Here is a 20887-nt window from a genome sequence, read left to right on the forward strand (position 1 = left end):
AGCGAGTCAGGGCTTACTAGATCAGGGGTTACTCAGTCGGTCGGGATTGGTCAAGGATTTACTTGATCAGTTAGGAGTAACCCGGTCAGTGTTTTGGTATGTGTTAGCCGGACACACGGTGTGGTCAGCCTCATAGAAAACACGCTGAATCTTAAAGAGTTGAAAAAAGACAATTAACATTAATGGAAGCAAATAAATAATAAGCATTTAAAGGAGTATATCTGTTAAAACATTATTTATATGAGTTATTTCAAACTTTTTAAAAGGTAAAGGGTATAGATTGGCTCTTGATATATTTCCTTTTGTTGCATCACTACATGGTCTTCTTGAAACACTCAAACCCAATCGGAATTGAGTTGGCCCAAATACATGAAATTGATGAGCCAAAACTAACACAAATTGAAATTGTTTTGACCCATTGTTGAATCAAACTCGAAAGTTAAGTGATACAATATTGGTCCTTGACCCAATCCAAACCTTTCCCAAAATCAACTATGGCTTAAACTAAAAATAGTATATTGTGGGGATTGAGCTAACTCGGATGTATCTAACCTAATCAATACTTATAAGACTCCAACGCTGAATGATGAATACAAGTTATCGTATACGACTTGAATCAAAGTCAAAATATCATTGCTTAAATATGACGTAACCTGAATGAACTCAACCTAAACTCTCAAAAATCTGTACTTAAATACGAGTATAAAGTTACAAAATAAGAATTAATTACTTTTAATAAATCTCTTAAAATTACAATTCTAATTTTAAATAGATAGACATTAAATAATACTCATATTTTATATTACGAGTAATTAATTAATAATACGACTAGGAAATGACGTAGATGAAAAACACAAGTAGTTAAAACAAATTCTAACACGAGTATACTTGTAAATTTTAACGTTGCAAAAGCCAGACGCTACCGAACCAAGTATCCTATTTATATCCCCCCTTTTTTTTCCACCTTCAGGTTTTCATCTTCTTTTTAAAAAAATTTCAATCTCTCTCTCTCTCTCTCTTCCCCACTCAATTCAACATTCTACGAATTTTTTCGTCACTTTTTTCCGTCAAAAAAAAAATCTAATTAAAAAAAAAGCCGATAATTCTCCGTCGCCGTCTCCGCCGCCATGGATGAGAACTCAAAGATAGTCATCGATGGTGGCGCTGCTAAAACATCCACCGATGATTCCGCCCCAACAAACCCTAACCCTAATTCCGATATCACTACTTCTACTAATACTACTACATCTACCAATTCCAACTCCGCCGCCGTTAACGGCGGTGATTCCGTCGCCGTTGATGGCGATGGTGGATCGGACGGTGCTGGTCTCTCTCGACAGTCTTCTAGAACTCCCTTCACTAACCTCAGTCAGGTTGATGCTGACCTCGCTCTTGCCCGCACTTTACAGGAGCAGGTAATTTCTTTATCATTCTATGTTTTCAAGTTTTTATTTTATTATTTAAGCGATGAATTTGGAAATTTATGAGTTGTTTTTTATTTTGATTTATTGTTTATTATTGTTAACGGTGTTTTTTCAGTGATGATTAATGTTGTAATTGTGTAATGAAAGCTTAATTTTTAAACTAAAATGACGAATTTAGAAGTTTATGAGTTGCTTTTATAGTTTTATTTATGTTTGTTAGCTAATTGTTTGTTTATTATTTATGGTGAGCACTGAGCAGTAGTGTAGTTGTGTATTGAAGGTTGATTATTGTAATTTTATCCGTCCATTATTCCTTATATGCAAGCTCCATTTTCCTTTTTCGGATGTTTATAGGAGAATGCTCCATTGCCCTAGTAACGTAATCGACGTGTGATCTCAGTGCTAAACTTTGTTGTCGATAAAATGTGGACATACTATATTACAAAAAGACTTGCGTGGACCTGGTCCACAATAATATTATTGTGGATCCGAGGTCTATACACACGCAACTGACATTATATTGAACATAGTGACCATTATTTTTAACATAGTAACCTTATTTTAAACCTAGTAACCTTTATTAAAACTACTACAACGTTTAATAATATTGTGAACTTGAAATATGACGCTATTACCCTAATTTTAACATAGTGGCCTTTATTATTCATATTGATCAGTATATAAAATATTTCATTACAAAAATAACCACTTAGGCATATATATTACCAAAATAAATTTTTATTTCAATATAGTGACCTTTTTTTTAATTATAGTGACCTTTTTTTTTTATTAATAAAACAACCCTACTTTCTCTAATGTTAGTGGTCCACAATAAATTAGTGTGAACCAGGTCCATTTAAGAATTTGTAACTATATTACGTGTCCATCAATTTTATACAACCTAATATTAAAACTCGTGTAGGAGCATACAATGATACAATTAGGGATGGAGGGAGTAATATACGTGAATTTTTGTTCGTTTGTATTGGGGAGCTTGACAATTTTGAATAAAGTTGGATGACAAACAGAATGTAATTTCGATGAATGTGCTTAATGTGAACTCTGTTATTTACTTAGTTTTTGTGATTTGTTTTTGAGCAGGAAAGGGCATACATGATGCTAAGCATGAATGGGGGTGGGGGTGGGATTGGTTTTGGAAGATGGGAGACTGGAATTTATATTCCTGATGATGAGGATGATGACTTTGGTGATTCCCATGATCATGAATATGATGATGAAGATGAAGACGATGATGATGACGAGGAGAATGAGGAATATATTGACCATTATGATGACGAGGGTGAGGATGCGTTTGACGTTCACGCTCATGATGATTCCGAAGATAACGATGAACCTCATGTTGAACTTGATCCTAGCGCGTATCCTGATGACGAGGCATATGCAAGGGCCTTACAGGATGCTGAAGAGAGGGAAATGGCTGCTAGATTGTTGGCTATGGCTGGCATTACTGAAAGTAAGTGTGGTCTGTACATGAGTTCTGGGCTAATTCGTCATATGATTAGTATAGGGACTATGGGCTTAATATTAATTGTCTCATGGTTGCAGGAGAAATAGTAGATGTGGAGGATCATAGGGCTCATAGGGAAAATTCTCAGGTAGTGTTACTCTTTTCAAAGTTGTTTTATGGTTTATCTATTAGTTATATGTATTTGTTGGTTATTTCTGCTTTAGAAGACATTTTAGACAAGTAACTTTTTTGGCTTGCATTTCATGTGATAGAGAGAAGAATACAATTTTAAAGCATAATTACATGAAACATTGTCATTAATTCCTTTTGTAACTTAGATATGAGTTAAAAAATTTATAAAATTTGACCATTTATGTTAGTATTTGGTCATTGTGTAATTATGTATATTATGCTTAGATCTCTCATTGATAGATTTTTTTAGTAATATTATTATCCTCCAACACTAGTTTCTTCAAGTATGCTATGTGGCATGCAACGTTCTTTTATAGAGCTTGTCAACTTATTCTTATTCATCAAGAGATAAACAAGTTGTAGACACAAAACATGCAAGGGCTCCGTAGGAGTTTTAAACCATTGCCACGGGTTGTTGTATTGGTGCAGTTGCACTGTAACTTGATTTCTACCCAAGAGCTTTTGCTTGTTGCTTTCCTATTTATCTCCCCCCCCCCTTCAACCGAACATGCAAGGGCTCCCTAGGAGTTTTAAACCATTGTAACATAGTGGTGTATTGGCGTAGTTGCACAGTAACTTGATTTCTATCCAAGAGCCCTTTGTTGGTTGCTTTCCCATTGATCCCTATGTCTGATTTAAATCGAGATGATTGTTGCTATTATGGAGACTACTTTTCTCACTTCAGCTTCCTTTGTATGTGTTTTGGACTTGAGTACCTCTCGCATAGTGGATAAGGTGCAGGTCTTATATGACTTATTTTCTATCCCTACCTCCACAATGGCAAAGATGTTTTTATTACTCCATTGTACTATGAGTCATCACTTATTCACTTGGTTACTAATTTAGAGTGAACAAGAAGTTAAAGGGTTTGGTCTAACATGTGATTTAGTCCATTATCCAAATTGAAATGTTGCTAAGTAGATACTCTAAACATAGTTTATATAGAAACACTATCTCATGTTATACCTTGGATTCGAGACCTTATTAATATGTTAATTGGCTTTACCTTCCTAAAAGAGACAAGATATGTTTAGGAGGTTATATTCAATTGTTCATCTTCATGGTGATTCATCTTTGGATAATAGGGTAAGGGAAGGACATTTTTTGATGGATATGTAAAGTAATCTTTTTTACTATGTATGTATTTCATACCATAAACTACTGCGTATCATTAAAAGACGTTTTTGGAGCAATATTGGATATTTATCATAGGAAAAGTGCAACTTTTTGAAACTTTGGCATGGAGAGTTTTTTCTTTTTTTTTTGTTTTTTGGGTGCAAAGGGGTGCCTGCGACCTGGAATATGTAATTAGGAACACTTTTTTTAATGGATGTTAGCATATTAACTTACAGATATTTTTACCCTCGACCTGTTGCTTTGTGAACCTTTCACATTTATTTTTTGTCTTAAATTCCTGATCGCTCAATTTTTCTCTGGTTCTTTTTCTGGCCTACCTGAAATATGTGTGTTTTTACTTTCTATCTTTCAGGACACGTGGGAGGAGGTTGATCCTGATGAACTTTCCTATGAGGTAATTCTGGTATTTTTAGAATGCATGGTCAACAATTCTGTAATCAGATTTTGTATGATGTTCCTGACGAGTGATGTAATTGTATTCGACTTAATGAAGCTCACTTCAATATTGACAGGAACTGATTGCTCTCGGTGATGTAGTTGGTACAGAGAGTAGAGGATTATCAGCTGATACAATTGCATCGCTGCCTTCGACAAATTATAAATGCCAAAACAATGAAACAGAGACAGATACGTAAGTGGGACAGGAATAGGTTTCTTTTCTTAATACTCTTTATGATATGTTGGTGTAATTCTTTTGTTGCTTTTGCAGTTGTGTCATTTGCCGATTAGACTATGAGGATGGTGATGGAATGACCACACTCCCTTGCAAGCATGCCTATCATTCAGATTGCATAAATGATTGGTTGAAAATAAACAAGGTGAGGTAGCACTGGACACCTAATATCTGATATTCATTATGCCTTTTCAATTGTACATTCACATGTCCAATAGTTCATATTTTCCAGTCAAAACTCAGAAGTATCTCTTGAATAATTTTGTGTTAATCTTGTAAGCTGGCTACTTTATCTAACAAAACCCTGCATGCATCTGGGCCTCTTTGAACCCTTATCTATGCCAACAGAAGGACACATTATTGGCTGTTGTTGACCTGATGTGTATTCAATAAAGTTCTGCATAGTATTGACAACTATAGGATTACTTTCTCTTGCTGACCCTTGCAAGTTGCAATGAGAAACCTTTTGTATTGAGACCAATTTGTTGTTTGTTAGACTTTCTCAAATTACTGGGACTAATTTGTTGTCCCTAACTCTCATATTAATGGCTCTGATATGAAAATGAATTAATCAGTCTATAGAGTTTAATCATGTTTACCTTGGACTTGTGCTGCAGACTACTGAGACTCTTAAGAGTAATCAGTCAGTGCTATTTTATGAATTCTACCCATTATACACCCTCCGTCCGTAAATAAAACCCACTGGGAAAGGGTTTCTAGGAGAGTAATTGTAGTTGGGTAAAAATAGAAGGTAGTGTGTTAGAAGGGTTTTGTTGATCAATGTGAATTTGAAAACAAGTTTGTGGATGATGGACCTCCTTCAATGAGATTTGGGGCTTTGAAATGGGACAACAGGAGAAATGGGGCTTTTTATTTTGGTACTAGCATATTGGTTTTATATTCTTGTGCCCTGTATTTGAATTGACTGTCCTGTTCCAATAGGTGCCTTAGATTAAGTGCTATCACCTTTTTAACTATGTGTGATTGGTAATGCACAGCTAATTGGAAACTTTTCAAAATTAATAATTATGCACTATAGCTAACATGCATTAATGTAGCATCCTTGTTTGGAGATTGCTAAGTGATTGTTATGCTTTAGGCATGCTGAAAATTTCATCTGCAAAGTTGGCAAAAAGACCATTAATTTGCACATTGTATTATGTCGTGATTTTTTTTATTTTTATTTTTATTTTTTTTCCTGTAGATTTATCTTAAAGAATTTCTTTGCTAGTCTTATTGTAATTTAATTATGATATGTTTATAGGTCAACTATCTGAAATGCTGCAATTAAAATGATTTAAAACCTTGATGCAATATTTGATTAGAATTAAACTCGAGTAGGCTATACATCTGAACTATCATGCATTGGATTTGGACTATTTACATCTGTATAATGGTTAATTTTCCCAAAATTGATTAAATACTTCCACTGTGATAGCACTGTTCTCTTTGCTCTTCTCACAATGAGGAGTAATAAAATTCTTTCTCATTGTTGAGATGTTCTAGGAGTTTACATAGCTTATCCCCATGGGGAACTTGTTCAGTCATGTAGCAATATTTTTTTTATTTTTTTTTTCTTTTCTTGTTCGGCTATGGAGATCAACTGTTTCCTTATCTGTTCTACTTGTTGATGCAGGCGTGTCCTGTTTGCAGTGCAGAGGTTTCAACGTCTCAGAGTAGCTAAGAAATGGAATAGATGATACTTTGGTGTATATTAGATTCTATATGAATTTGCCAATTAAAGGCCATAGATCTGGTTGTCATGCTTTTCTTTCTAGGGGACAAACTAATTCTTCGGTTATTGTATCTGTTCTTGATTATTCCCCGTTCGAGAATGGAATACCTTCTTTTGTCTCAATTTTTTCTCACTGGAGTTCAATATCAATGCCTTTTGCTTTTTGACGTAGGATGCAGGTTTCCCGTTGTAATATTTAATTAATCTTTCTTACTCCGTAATGTTTGTTTAATCAATTCAGGCGTACTGTATTTGATCATAGCATAAGCCTATGGTGTAACTTCTGCACAGAGTAAATTGTTGATTTCAGGTAGTTGTGAGACCTGAACATTAGGATTCTCCCGGCAGGGCCTATTAGACTATTAGTAGTGAAGAATGAAAATTGTACTGCCCATTGAATTGTCGAAACAGGTGTAAATATACTCCGTAATCTACTCTTCAACCAAAATATATTTCGTTAAGGACTTAGAATTGGCATGTATATTTCAAAGTCTAGTAGGGGAGCATAGACTTCATTGTTGGTGCCTCAGGCTCACACCACACCAACTAGTCTCTTTCTTCTCCGGAAAATTTCGTTTTTAGCTTGAGAGGTGAATGAAGGAACATTGGCCTTTTCATTCCTGCCTTTCATTTGATTTATGGTGCCGGATGCTGGATGAGGGGTACGAGTAGTTACTTATCGTGCAGCATGATTATGGTAAAACATGTTTGAGTAGTTTCTTATCATGCAATGCTTATGGTAAAACATGTTTCCATTGCCTTCAACCAAAATTAAGGGGTACGAGTAGTTTCTTATTGTGCAACATGCTTATGGACGTTATGGTATTAGAAAAATTCACTTTAATAGTCCTAACTTTGGACGATTTACTCTTAATAATCCTAAAATGAATTAGTTTATAATCATCCCACCTTTGATATTAGTTTGTGATCTCTAGCCTTCTTAACCGGTCATCAACCTAATATATTAGGTTTTTCCGACACGTGAAATCACGTGAGTGATCCAAAAAAAAAAAAAAAAAAATCAAAAAAAAAAACCTCTCCTCCCTACTAGGGATGTCAGTGGGGCGGGTCAAGTAGGAGACCCGCCCCATCCCTGCCCCAATGGGGCGGGGATGGGTCTCGATTTGGCGGGTGGTGGGGCGAGGATGGGGATAAAAACCATACCCGCCATGGGTGATGGGGCGGGGGTGAATTTTAAGTTGTACCCGCCCCACCCGCCCAACTTCGTACCCGCCCCATCCCCACCTCATACCCACATCTATATATCTTTTAAAGCAAAATTACATACTTTTATTCTATTTATAAAATAATTACATGAAATACAATATTAATTATAATACTTTGTACGACACTTATATTATAACACGAAAATGTGTATAGAATGTTTTATTTTATAATTCGTATTAATTATGTAAGATTGTGTATTTGAGATACGGATATTAGGTGGATCTTGGGTGGGGATTAGGTAGATCTTTGGTGGGGATTAGGTGGGGATGGATATCCAAGTGGGGGGTGGGGCGGGGATGGTTCTGAAGTTGTACCCGGTGGGGCGGGGATGGAGATGAAAATTGGACCCGCCGCGGGGATGGGGATGGGGATGAAAATATTAGGTGGGGATGGGGATGGGAAGACCAACATCCGCCCCGCCCCGCCCCGCCCCATTGACATCCCTACTCCCTACCAGCCACCCCCTCTCCCTAGCCCAGTTGGAAACTACTCCAACTCGGTCGAAGACCTCCCCCTCCCCCTACCCCCCACGAAAACAACCCTCTCCCAGCCCACCATGATATTTTAAAGTCAACTTAATGAATGGATATGAGGAATTTTATTAAATGGAGGGTTGAGATTCATTCTACAATGACCACAATTTCATTGTAGCCATGTGAAAACTATCCTCAGAATTGATAATATGAAAAAACTTAATCATCCATTCTACTCATTTGAGTTACTTGCGATTTTTTTGGTCCAACTCTAGTCAAAATGAAAATTCTTGAATAAAGACTCAAATCAAAAGAGGTCATATATATTTTTTTTCCCCTTAAGAATAAAGATCTTATAGGCAAGAGATTGATTTGATTTAAAGAACCCATTACATAAATGAGAGGGAAGATAAAATCTTAAGGTGCTATTTGATAAAATCTATCCTTGTTATCAGAGAGCACATAGGCCAATACAAACTTACAAACATGTATGTACAAGCAAATGACTGCAGATGATATTGTGAACAATCGTTGAACGGCCTTGAACCCTTGTAATCAACTGTAATACTTCATATATGTACCATTTTTTATACAAACTACTCAACCTACACACTGCAAGACAAATCCTATACCAAAATCGTACAATGACATGTAGAATGAACCGCTCCAGTGGATGATATGAGGAATGCCAAGATGCTCATAAATCTCATACACAATCCCACAAATGCGATTAATCCCTTTGTCAATGCTGTGGTAGTTCAAGAAGGTCAAAGTAAAGCAAGCTCCCCCAGTAGGTTCTTCCTTGGATCCCAAAGTGAGAAAGAAGGGTCAATACTCAATATTAGATACTTCCTCTGTTTCTCTTTACTTGCAACACTTCCCTTGAATGAACTGTCTTAATACTTGCAACATAGCTCAATAATCTAAAGTATACATCTCTATCAACGATCAGCAATTCAGTGGAGAGAATGTCCAAAGATGTTCGTGGTCGTAAGTTAACCATTTCCTTGGTATTCATGGGATAGTTTACCCATGACATTGAGTAGTGAAGAAGAAGTGCACCAAGAATTGCGAACAATCATGGTGGAAAGATTAGTTTCTCTCTTATCATGAGATATTGTAAAACCAGAAAATCGATTGCTTCTCCATAGTTATTGAACTTTCATGAAATTCTCGAAGTAGTTACCCTGTTCGATTTGGAAGAACAAGACATCAATCAATCAGCTAGATTTGCAGGATGCAACTAATCACAATCGCAATGAAAATGCCAAGAGATATGACAAACATATTATGGGTTTGGGAGCTATAATGAAAATATGTTACTAAGTAATGTGGAAACAATCTAAAAAGGATAAAAGGTTTCCTCCTAAAAATATTGCTACACATTATATAACATGTCTCCTCAGATGCACCTGAAAATTTACTAAGGTATAGGACAAACGAGCAAGGAATACAGTAAGGAAATTAAAATAAATAAATAAAGTGCAGACTGAAAAATCATCACAGGATTAATTTGGGGTGAACATGTTAATATGCACACCTAGGCATGCTCTTGAATTGAGAACATAGACAGAAGAAAGCAGCACAAGCAGTATGGGGGAAATAACACTTTCTTATATATGTTACGAAACTTTATAAATATGATAGAGTTACATATATGACCAATGAACTACAAAGTCAACCTCATAGAGTCATAGGCTCGTATCCTAGCACCCAGTGCCTCAAGCCCCATTAAAATATACACCATGCAAAATTTTGGAGCCATTACCAATCCAACAGTGACATAGTTTGCTAACCACTGTCCCCTAATGAACACCAATATTAGTAAATTCATTCAACAAATTAGATTATAGCTGGAAGTGTACCTGTGTTGGAGATATGGCAATACTCGAAGTCATTACAAAAAATTGCCAGGTGATGATTGAAGTCAACAACCTTCTCCATGTAAGAAGGATGGGAATGCTCTAAATTCACAGTTCTCATAGCATGAAGCTTTCAAATTGTTATCCGATGCTGATGGTCTTAGGCCTAAAATTTAATTAAATATTGGCTTAAACTCATGCATCAGCTTCCAAACAAATAATGGGATTCTCCCCAGCCTCACTCTTCACCCCAATTCAAGGAACCGTTGGAGATGCCACCTTTCGCAAGGAGAGTATTAACATTGCAAGAAGTAGAAGGATCATCACACAGTTTGGCTATTGCATTTCTTACAACTGCATAATTTTTATCTACAGGGTCTGGAAACATTCTTTTTTCAACAATCTTCTTCAATATGTCCAAAGCCAAGATATGGTTCTTGTTCAACATACAAGAATCCAACAAAGCTATATAAACAAAAATGTCAGCACTCATTTCCTTTTTCTCCATTTCACAGAGATAAGATAGGGCCGTATCAGGCATGCCATTCTTGGAGAGGCCACTGATTAAAGCCATGAAAGCAATTCTATTGGGGCAACATGCTTTTATCTCCATTTGATTCCAAAGCTTAAGCGCATCGTGAGGCCGCCCAGCATTGCATAGCCCATCTATTAAAGTTGTATAGGTTATGACACTGGGTTCCCTGTCTTCTTCGCCCATTTTGGAATAGCAAATGATAGCCTGATCTACATTACCAATCTTGCACCATCCGTCAATAAGAGAGTTATAGGTTACAGTTGATGGGATAAGTCCCTGAGCAAGCATATCTTTCAACATGTTCTCAGCTTCTGACATTCTATTTGCTTTACAGAGGCCATTAATCAAAATATTGTAGGTGACTACATCAGGTCTGTAACCACGGGAATATATATAACGAAACAACTCCAGAGCACGGTCAACTTCGTGAAGTTTGAAAAAACCATCAATAGCAGCAGAATATGGAACTACATGCAGAACAAGACCTTCTTCCACCAATTTAGCAAGAAATTTAGAAGCTTCCACTGCTCTCCCATGTCTACACAGCTGTTTAACAAGTGTCGTAGAATTCTTTATCCATGGTTGATGGCGGTAAACACACATCTCTTTCACTATACTTGTAGCTCCAATGACATCCCCTTTTCTACAAAAATACCCATATATGGAGTTGTAGGTGAAATGAGTTGGCCCAATTCCTGATTGCTTCATCTCTTCCAAGAGTTTAAGACTGTCAATTACTCTATCAGCATTGCTTAAAGCATCGATTAAATTGTTGTACAAGAGTGTATCCTTTTGGCAGCCAAATTTCGCCATAGCTCCAAAGAGCTGAAGTGCTTCGTCCAATCTGCTATTTTGGCATAGAGCATTAATGATTATACTAAACGAAGATGAGTCCAAGCAATTAATTCCTTTAAGCTTGAAAAACTTCTCTAACCTACTACCATACTGAGGTTTTTCCTCTATCATCATTTTCACCAACTCGAGGGCTCTATCAATAAAACCAATGCAAACAAGACCATTCAAAACAGAATTATAAACCAATTTCACTGATTCATTATCAAGACACTCTCCGTTTTCCTCAAGTAATTGTGCCATTGTCTCCTCTTCATCAGTGAAAGATAGAAGCTTTGTGAGTATACCAACATCAGGAGAAATTCCAGAATCTTTTATTTCTGAAAACAAACTTAAAGCTCTCTGAGGCTTTTTAATCTTGCAAAGACCTCCAATCAGCACATCATAGACACCAATATCAACTAAAATCCCTGATCCACGCATTTTTTCATACAGTTGAAGGGCCTTATCAACTTTGAAATTAGATACAAACCCATGTATTAATACATAAAATGTCTTCTCATTCAATCTCAAATTACAATCTTCCATCTTTTCAATCAGCTCAAATGCCCTATCCACCTCCCCCCACTTACTGAAAGACACAGCTAAGATTGACATTATATGGGAGTCAACCAATCCTCTTTCAAGCATTTGGTTAAAAACAATCAAAGCCTTATCAAACTCCCTAGCATTGCAATAAACCTGGAGAACCGGAGTCATCGTATACTTATCAACCATCCACCCAAAACTCTGCATTTCATTCAATCTCTTTTCAGCTAGAACACACAAGTTCGATTTACCTATGGTCTCTAACAAACAATTATAGCTATAATTATTAGGAACACAAAGACCCATCTCCCTAACTCGATCAAACAACAAATTAGCTTCTTCTACCAATCCTACTCTTCCCAGACACCTAATAAAAAACCCCAATGCCCCAGGAGACATAAAACAACGAGAATCAATCAATTCTAAAGCTAAAGCTTTCATTGGGGCATTTTGTCGAACACCTAATAGGATTGAAGCCATAGCATTAAAAGTATAACAATTATGAAAATAACCTTTCTGGGTTTTCGCCCAAGTGAAGAATCTGTACGCAACTTTCCAATTCCTAATGCCCTTCAACACAGCTTCAACGATTTCAGGGGTGAGTCTGCAACCCAGTTGACTCAGTTCTTTGCTGTTATTGGCCTCAAAACGATTCTGGGTAAATATTGAAATCAACCCATTAATAATCTCTTTACTATCAGGAGAAAGATTAGGATTGTAAGGGTTAGAGCTAAACTTTCTGGAGAATGATGGAATTAAAGACAAATTGGTGATGAATTGAGCAGCAGAAAATTGGAAGAGTTTGATTGAATCCGTTGATTTATGAAGGGAATGGTTTTTGATGAATGCTTGATGTAATGCAGTGAAGAGAGAGCTTCGAGGATGGTAATGGCGTCGCATTTTGAGAGAGCATTCATATCACTCGGAGTCACTGCCGTCCAGATCTTCTTTGAATAGCATGAATTTGTTTGATGTGTTTTCCTTTATAGTAGTTTCTTGTTAGGGGTTGGGACTCTTGAGACTACTTGCGTGATTTAGGGATGACACGGGGTCGTGCTAGTTTGAAAGCGAACTTGGTACAACGCTATGACATGTGATTATGTGAAAGATATATGACCTAATGCAAACTCGGCCAAAGAATGACTTAACGGGATTTTTTTATGTTAGGGTGCATGTCATGTTTCAACTGTGACTTTTCTTAGGAATGAGTGAGATCGAGATTGATACATCAAATTTAGTAATTATAGTAAAATTATCTTGGGTTAGATTGAAGAATTGAAGCGATAATATCTTGTTAATCCAACAAATGCCTAAAGTTGGTAAGCATCTACTAGTTAGGTGGTGGTCATAAATCTCATGATAGCACTTTAATTTGTCTAGGGAGCATGAGCACAATAAACTCGTGTTGGGTTTTGGTCGACAAATACCTTGTGTTCTAAAATTTTTACAACAATTTGATTGGACATGCTGATACATAATATCATTGTGATTTGCACATTATTAGCACGTTGCACCCAACATTGAGTTAAATTTTAAGGACACTGTTATTGAAAGTAGTCGTGTTACCTCGTGTATTTTAAACAATTTTGTACAGTAACTTTTTTTTTTTAATTATTCTACTTCTAGTGGTAGTAGTTGCATTGCTTGTTAGATGTCTCCATCCCTAACAAGTGTATAACTAGTTGATGTGTTAACCCTTATCTTTTTCTATATTAAGACCTTAAGACAACTATCAAATCAGCAAAAATAGCAGAAATCTAAGGATACAAATTAAACATTATCAACCATGCTTTTCAATGTAGTTTATCTAAAAATCCTCCCCAAATATAGGAATTATTTTAAGGAGATTATAAATTGTTTCAAAATGATAACAAAACAAGGTACCTTCTGCCATTATTCAGGCTAAAGGGTCAATTCAATAATCTAAACATTTGAGAGACACCCAAAGAAAAAGTGAACGAATGTATCAAAGTTATTAATAAAATTTTTAGCTTTGATAAAAACGTTCGCCTTTTCTTTAACGAGTGTTCTCTTGTAGTTTACATTACTCATCATAAACATGGCAGGAGGAGTGATTGTAACGGGTGGTCGTGGAGGTAAACAATACGAAGGCCGTGTTACCGGGTTTGTGATAGTTACGTGCTTGGTGGCTGCCACGGGTGGCCTTATATTCGGGTATGATATCGGAATATCAGGGGGTGTAACGTCCATGGATATATTCCTACACAAGTTTTTTCCAACAGTTTATGCAGCAGAAAAAAAAGCATCAGGGCAAAACCAATATTGCAAATTTAATAACGAGTTGCTAACTTTGTTTACTTCGTCTCTTTATTTGGCAGCACTAATTGCCTCTTTTTTTGCATCTAAAGTGACTAAGGCTTTTGGAAGAAAAATTTCTATGCTTTTTGGTGGACTTGTCTTTCTTGCTGGTGCACTTCTTAATGCATTTGCTGTTAATGTTGAGATGCTTATTGTTGGTCGTATTTTACTTGGTATTGGCATTGGTTTTAGTAATCAGGTAATTTTACCTTTTACTGTTTATTTCTCGATATTTTACTTATAACCAAAATTCTTGATAAAGGTTTTTGAAAGTTCTTTACACTTTACCTGTCACAATCTTCAATGTTTGACCAATATCACACGAGTAAGGATTATAAATTTGATAGATTGGAAATTAACACATTTTGACGAATTATTATTTAACAATGTCTCTCATGATAATGCATTATAATAGCGATAATTTAGTTAGTATTCTATACACCTTTTGGCTTGAATCTTCTAAAGTCTAAACTAGTATGGTCATTTCAATTGATATAATGTATATGGTCTAATATGGTATGATTTTTCTATTTTGATATAATATATTCTTAATATTATAAGGTAAAGAGAACAAAACTTAACAATCAATAAAGTTAAAAGTGTAAAGAATTTTCAGAAACAAAGATGGTATACATGTTAATCGATTATTTCTAATACAGTAGTCTATGTTGATGTACACATAAAAATTGCAGTCTATACCAATTTATCTATCAGAAATGGCACCACCACAAATTAGAGGGGCTCTCAATATTGGATTTCAATTGGCAATTACAATTGGTATATTGGCTGCCAATCTCATCAACTACTTTGCACAAAAAATGGGGGAGAAAGGATGGAGGATTGCTCTAGGACTCGCCGGTGTACCGGCTTTAGTGATCACTGCTGGTGCCTTGATCTTACCAGACACCCCAAACTCTCTGATTGATAGAGGCCACCAAGACAAAGCAAGAGACTTGTTGAAGAGAATTCGCGGAACCGAGAACGTTAAAGAGGAGTTTGATGACATTCTTGAAGCATATGAATTGTCTAAACAAGTTAAAGAACCATGGAGTAACATTATGCAACGTCACAATAGGCCTCAACTTACCTTTGCTATTATCATCCCTTTTTTCCAACAAATTACTGGGATTAATGTCATCATGTTTTATGCTCCTATCCTCTTTAGGACTATAGGGTTTGGCGATGAAGCTTCTCTCATGTCGGCTCTCATTACCGGGGTTGTCAATGTCGTCGCCACCATTGTCTCCATTGTTTGTGTTGATCGCTTCGGTCGTAGGGCTCTCTTCATCCAAGGTGGTCTTCAAATGATTATAACTCAGGTATGTTACAAAATTATACAGTACGTGCTCTTTTAGGACCTGTTCGCTTCAGCTTAATTTTAGTTCAGTTCAGCTCAATTCAGTTCCTAATTTAATTATCTCATAAACTATTCAGTTCAGCTCATTTTAGTTCAGTAAATCATAATAGGCTCTTAGGACCTGTTATTTCAGTTCAGTTCAATTAAGTTCAGCTTCAATCAATTCAGTTCAGTTCAGCTCGCTCCAATCAGTTCAGTTCAGTTCAGTTCAACTCTAATCAATTCAGTTCAGTTCAACTCTAATCAATTCAGTTCAGTTCAACTCTAATTAATTCATTTCAGTTCAGCTTCTAATTTCTTTCTCTCATAAGATATTCATTTCAGCTCTATTCAATTCAGTTCAGCTCACATCAGTTCAGCTCAAATCAGTTCAGTTCAACTCCAATCAGTTCACCTCAGAAAATGACTAAATGTAAATAAGCCCTTAATCTCAATTTAATTGTCACATGTACTTTTTTGTGTCCATTCTAAATTAATAGACGCACTGCACGTGCATATTTGCACATACAAAGTACTCATACTAATCATTTTTTTTTTGGTAGGTGATCATTGGTGTAGTTCTTGGCCTAAAGTTTGGAGTCACAGGGGTCGGGTCAATAAGCAAAACAGATGCTAATATCGTAGTAGCATTGATATGCATCTATGTTGCGGCATTTGCATGGTCATGGGGTCCTTTGGGATGGTTAGTTCCTAGTGAAATCTTCCCTTTGGAGACTCGATCAGCAGGACAAAGTATCAATGTTTCCGTCAACATGTTGTTCACCTTCATCATCGCGCAATGTTTCTTACACATGTTGTGTGCCATGAAATTTGGTCTCTTCTTCTTTTTTGCTGGTTTTGTCATCATCATGACAATCACAATCTTCTTCTTCTTGCCCGAGACCAAAAATGTTCCTATCGAAGAAATGTATAGTGTGTGGAAGGCACATTGGTTCTGGGGATCATACATCCCTGATAGCTTGGTTGGCCATCATTCTAATAAGAATGTTGAAAAAATGCTAAATGCTTAGAGGGGAAAAAAAATTAAGTAGAACCACCTCATTCAAAAAGACGTGTTCAAATTTCATGGTTGGTGTTGATTTATTCAAGTCATTTTTTATAAGTTAATTTGTGTTCAACATTTTTTTCATGACCGAACTAAATTACAAACAATGTATCAAACCAATAACATTTCTTATTTATAAATCATTCGATTACAACATAATGATACACGAGATTAAACAAAAAAAAAAAAAAAAAAGTTGTGAACCAAACACAAATTTTGGCCTTCTGATCTACCCCTTCTTCCTTGATTAATTGTGCCAAGGACATAGGCATTGTGTCAACGCATGGACAACCTTAACTATTTCCTTTTGTACTCAACAAAGGATCAATCTATTAGTTGAAACTTTTTTAGTGAAATGCAATATGTCATGCCTCTCTTGGCCTTTTTTCAATTATTGCCACTACATTAAATTTGTATTCTAAAAATGATCCATTGATTTAGATCCTTTTGTAGATATGTTGTAAATATATACGAAGTATATTTTATTAATAGCGTATCAATTTGATAATTTGTGGACAACTATTTTTTGCTGTAAAAATGAGGCACTTATGTTATTTTTTTTTTTTTGCTAATTCCAAACTCAATTCAAACCATTAAGAACTAAAATGGCCCCTAAAACCTTAAACGATGAAAAAGTTTAATCGGACTGCAATTTAAAATTTATAAGGACATTTAGGCTGTAATTTGCAATTTTTTTTAATTAAATTGCAAAATACGGAGCACTAATTTTTATTTATTTTTTGGTTGGTAAAGAGAAGGGCCCTACCAGACCAAAACCTCTCACATGCCTTCCCGGCCCGGGACTAGACAATGGAAAAGAGTTTGCAAATTTTGTTTAAAAATATATCAATTTAATACTTGTATGAGTAAAAAAAAAAAAAAAAAAAAAGTCAAAGACGAAAGTAGCTCGTGGAATCTTCCGTACGCACTAGTCAAAGTAGACAAATGATACAAAATCTAGTATCTTCCAGAATCTTGTAGCATTTTTATTTTATTATTTTCAACAATAAAATTCCCCAATTACTATAAATTCAACCCACAAAAATTCGAACTTCAAATAAAAAACCCCCAATTTCAATTTCCTTCACCAATTATTCTAATTTTCTCTCTCCTCTCCACAAATTTTCCGATCAAATGTCGTCCGCCGGTGTAGCGGTGGTGCCGCCGCAATCATACTTCTGTTACCAATGTAATCGCACCGTAACCCTAACTCCGACGCCCAATTCCGATCTCTCTTGCCCTAATTGCAGCGGTGGTTTTCTCGAAGAATACGATTCTTTTCCGCAAAACCCTAACCCTAATCGTCTTTTCGGTTCTTCTGCTGCTGCTGTTTACCCTGATCCTTTCTCTTTCCTCGCCGATCCTTTTTTCACGGCGGTCTCTCGTGAGCCCGGCGGACCAGGTGGGCCCGCTGTGCTCTCTTCGACGACGATTGATTTGCAAAACCCTAGAAATTTCTCACCTTTAATGTCACCTTCTTCGGGTTCTCCTGCTTTTAATCCGTTTGATTTTCTGCAGAATTATCTTCAGAATCTTCAGCAAAGTGGTGCTAATGTTCAATTTGTTGTTGAGAATGATCAGGGTGATCCGAATTTCCGGCTTCCGACCAATTTTGGGGATTATTTTTTAGGGCCGGGTCTTGAACAGTTGATCCAGCAGCTTGCTGAGAATGATCCGAATCGATACGGGACTCCCCCGGCTTCAAAACGAGCGATTGATGGTTTGCCCAATGTTGTGATCACTGCGGAGGTTGTGAATTCGGATTCGAATTCGTGTGCTGTTTGTATGAATGAATTTGAGGTTGATTCCAGCGCGAAACAGATGCCCTGCAAACACTTGTATCACTCTGATTGTTTGATCCCTTGGCTTCAGCTTCATAATTCTTGCCCTGTTTGCCGGTACGAGTTGCCTACCGATGACCTGGAATACGACAATCGAAGGGCGGGTGGTGGACAATGTGGGAACTCTGAAGGGTCATCAGAGAGTGGGAGTGGCAGTGGCAGTGGTGGATCGCAGGGAGAAGGTAGAAATAGTGAGAGGAGGTTCAGAATCGCGCTGTCGTGGCCTTTTAGGATGTTTGGTGGCTCCGAAGGGAATAATAGTGGTAACTATAGCGGTCCAGGCTCGGGGGCTCGACAAGGTGGTAGTGGTGGTGGGGGTTGTGATCATGGTTCGGAGCCAATGCATGAAAGCTTGGATTGAAGTTAAGAAAGGTACAATTTTTAATGTACCTTCTTTCTCTCTTTCTTCTGCATTTTGGTCCTTAGCTTTATGGGTAGATAGTTGTGAAATTATTATACTGTAATTGACATTATATTAGGCTTAATTTTTTATAGGTGGTGGAGAATGCTGAAATATTCTTTATTTCGATTAATTACATTTTTCTAATGATTTAGCTCAAATTGTGTAGGGTAAAAATTATTTAGGATTAATGAATTTGTTTCCTTATTCAATTCTACATATTTGGTTAGTCAAATTGATACTTGTATTATAAAAATTTGTTACAACTCCAAGTCAGTTTTATGAATTATGACACAAATACCCTTATCAACTATTCTGCTTGCTTACTTACAAAATTACAAGTCTGTTGTTGCTATCATGTCATTGGCAATGATATTGGGATAAGAGTTGAACTTTGCCTTGGGTTTGGGCGAATAGATTGACTTTGCTATGTTTGTGAAATTCTTACTAGTCCTAGTACCACCGCACCACTAGAAGAGAATACAATGATCGCCAAAGAGTGTAAAATTCTAGATTGGTCCAAGCACCTCATTACCACTAGAAAAGAAATAATCTGTTTATACCAATTGCAACTCTTAAAAATTTGCTAGTAGAGTTTGTTGCTATTGTTTACTGCGGATGCTAGTCCTGGTTGATTGTGTTGTATGAAACTCTAGGTATTTCTGCTAGTAACACAGCAGCCATCACATCATTGATGTTAATCGTCATGCTACATCATTGAGTTCAACAGTGTGGTTTTTCCGTTTAAAACTTATTTATGGACGCGTAGGATAGATCTATGCCATTATTAAAATGTCAGGTCATGTTGGTTGTTCCATTTTAAGTATTATGTATTTAGCCAGCCACAATATAGGAGAGAGAGTGAGGGTTCTGGCATTCTTGGCTCATCATGCGGTCATCTAGTGTTTCATGTTTCTTTTATTTTTGCTTCATTATATGGGTTATTGATTTCATAGGGGTTTGATTGTTTCAGAGTATACAATATTATATTATTAAATCTTAAACATTAAAGTTCTGTGCAGGTTTATGGCCAGAGCTTTGTAATTTGATTTTGTCATTCTCTCAAGCTCATTTTTTGCAAGACTTTCGAGGAGGGTGCTGCACTTATGGACATATTTATTTATCTTATATGTTTGATACACATCAATTTGGGGTTAGATTGGTAGAAAAAGGATGCTAGAGAAGGAAGAGTGTTTTCAGTGCTGATATTAGCTGTTACTATTTGGTCACTTGTGTTTGTACAAAATCGTATTTGAAATCAAATTGGCCTAATTCAAAACTGATATTGTCCTCTTGGCATTCCTTTAGTTATATTGACCTTGTGGTGAAGCTTTGATATGAACAATGAAATGATCCAGCACTCTAGCTAATATTTCTCGGTATATTTTAGTGTGAATATTACTGCATGATCTGGGCGGGGAATGTAGGGCAGCAACTCCAGTTCAGCCAGCTTTATGGTGAAGCTGCACAACTTTGTTTACTCTGTTGTCTGTGCATCAGCTATTAACTCTAGCTCTACCGCTTTTGTGTATATACCGCACTTCATCAATATCTTGGGTTTGAGTTTGTCAAACATATATACAAAGTATGAGATTGTGCTTAAACCTTTCACTCTTGTCTTCAATTGTAGTACTTAATGCTTGTATATCTGGTTTTCCACTTCGTACATGCATATGCTGGAGATAGAAGTGATTTTTGTGCTTGTCTTTATGTTTTCTGATAGAAAATGTTCAGATTGTACACGCCTACACAGTTATGAAGGTCCCTTATTTTCAAGGGATTGTACAATTGCTAATTGTCCTCCGAGCTGCCTCAAACT

At 36.4% G+C, this 20887-nt stretch overlaps 4 protein-coding genes across 5 annotated transcripts; 3 read left to right on the forward strand and 1 right to left on the reverse strand.

Annotated features, from left to right (window-relative positions):
• Positions 1 to 896: 896 nt before the first annotated feature.
• On the forward strand, positions 897 to 6803 carry LOC110702101 (E3 ubiquitin ligase BIG BROTHER-related-like). The gene is made up of 7 exons (XM_021879755.1): positions 897 to 1415; positions 2526 to 2898; positions 2991 to 3040; positions 4574 to 4615; positions 4734 to 4852; positions 4931 to 5039; positions 6531 to 6803. The coding sequence occupies exons 1-7, from the start codon at positions 1128 to 1130 to the stop codon at positions 6576 to 6578; spliced, it is 1029 nt and encodes a 342-aa protein (XP_021735447.1). The 5' UTR covers positions 897 to 1127; the 3' UTR covers positions 6579 to 6803.
• A 1900-nt stretch (positions 6804 to 8703) lies between these two features.
• LOC110702102 (putative pentatricopeptide repeat-containing protein At5g08310, mitochondrial) lies at positions 8704 to 13178 on the reverse strand. The gene is made up of 2 exons (XM_021879756.1): positions 10195 to 13178; positions 8704 to 9516 (listed from the first exon to the last, which is right to left on the reverse strand). The coding sequence occupies exon 1, from the start codon at positions 13004 to 13006 to the stop codon at positions 10430 to 10432; it is 2577 nt and encodes an 858-aa protein (XP_021735448.1). The 5' UTR covers positions 13007 to 13178; the 3' UTR covers positions 8704 to 9516; positions 10195 to 10429.
• An 812-nt stretch (positions 13179 to 13990) lies between these two features.
• LOC110702103 (sugar transport protein 10-like) lies at positions 13991 to 17245 on the forward strand. The gene is made up of 3 exons (XM_021879758.1): positions 13991 to 14624; positions 15118 to 15744; positions 16325 to 17245. The coding sequence occupies exons 1-3, from the start codon at positions 14166 to 14168 to the stop codon at positions 16790 to 16792; spliced, it is 1554 nt and encodes a 517-aa protein (XP_021735450.1). The 5' UTR covers positions 13991 to 14165; the 3' UTR covers positions 16793 to 17245.
• A 320-nt stretch (positions 17246 to 17565) lies between these two features.
• LOC110702104 (E3 ubiquitin-protein ligase RING1-like) lies at positions 17566 to 20770 on the forward strand. Of its 2 annotated transcripts, none has more exons than XM_021879760.1 (2): positions 17566 to 19040; positions 20081 to 20770. In XM_021879760.1, exon 1 carries the CDS (start codon positions 17962 to 17964, stop codon positions 19027 to 19029), a length of 1068 nt encoding a protein of 355 aa, XP_021735452.1. In that variant the 5' UTR covers positions 17566 to 17961; the 3' UTR covers positions 19030 to 19040; positions 20081 to 20770. The 2 variants fall into 2 exon arrangements, with proteins under 2 accessions (XP_021735452.1, XP_021735451.1); XM_021879759.1 differs by having other exon boundaries at positions 17569 to 19040; positions 20091 to 20770.
• Positions 20771 to 20887: the final 117 nt, after the last annotated feature.

Source organism: Chenopodium quinoa, unplaced genomic scaffold (assembly GCF_001683475.1).
Source record: "Chenopodium quinoa cultivar QQ74 unplaced genomic scaffold, ASM168347v1, whole genome shotgun sequence".
Classification (NCBI taxonomy): domain Eukaryota; kingdom Viridiplantae; phylum Streptophyta; class Magnoliopsida; order Caryophyllales; family Amaranthaceae; genus Chenopodium; species Chenopodium quinoa.

Excerpts from the sequence above, each read along its gene's own strand:
- LOC110702101 (XM_021879755.1), top strand. The coding sequence starts at position 1,128 with ATGGATGAGAACTCAAAGATAGTCATCGATGGTGGCGCTGCTAAAACA. Across the intron at positions 1,416-2,525 it reads CCCGCACTTTACAGGAGCAG|GAAAGGGCATACATGATGCT; the intron begins GTAATTTCTTTA and ends GTTTTTGAGCAG. Across the intron at positions 4,616-4,733 it reads CTGATGAACTTTCCTATGAG|GAACTGATTGCTCTCGGTGA; the intron begins GTAATTCTGGTA and ends CAATATTGACAG.
- LOC110702102 (XM_021879756.1), bottom strand. The coding sequence starts at position 13,006 with ATGCGACGCCATTACCATCCTCGAAGCTCTCTCTTCACTGCATTACAT.
- LOC110702103 (XM_021879758.1), top strand. The coding sequence starts at position 14,166 with ATGGCAGGAGGAGTGATTGTAACGGGTGGTCGTGGAGGTAAACAATAC. Across the intron at positions 14,625-15,117 it reads GCATTGGTTTTAGTAATCAG|TCTATACCAATTTATCTATC; the intron begins GTAATTTTACCT and ends TAAAAATTGCAG. Across the intron at positions 15,745-16,324 it reads TTCAAATGATTATAACTCAG|GTGATCATTGGTGTAGTTCT; the intron begins GTATGTTACAAA and ends TTTTTTTGGTAG.
- LOC110702104 (XM_021879760.1), top strand. The coding sequence starts at position 17,962 with ATGTCGTCCGCCGGTGTAGCGGTGGTGCCGCCGCAATCATACTTCTGT.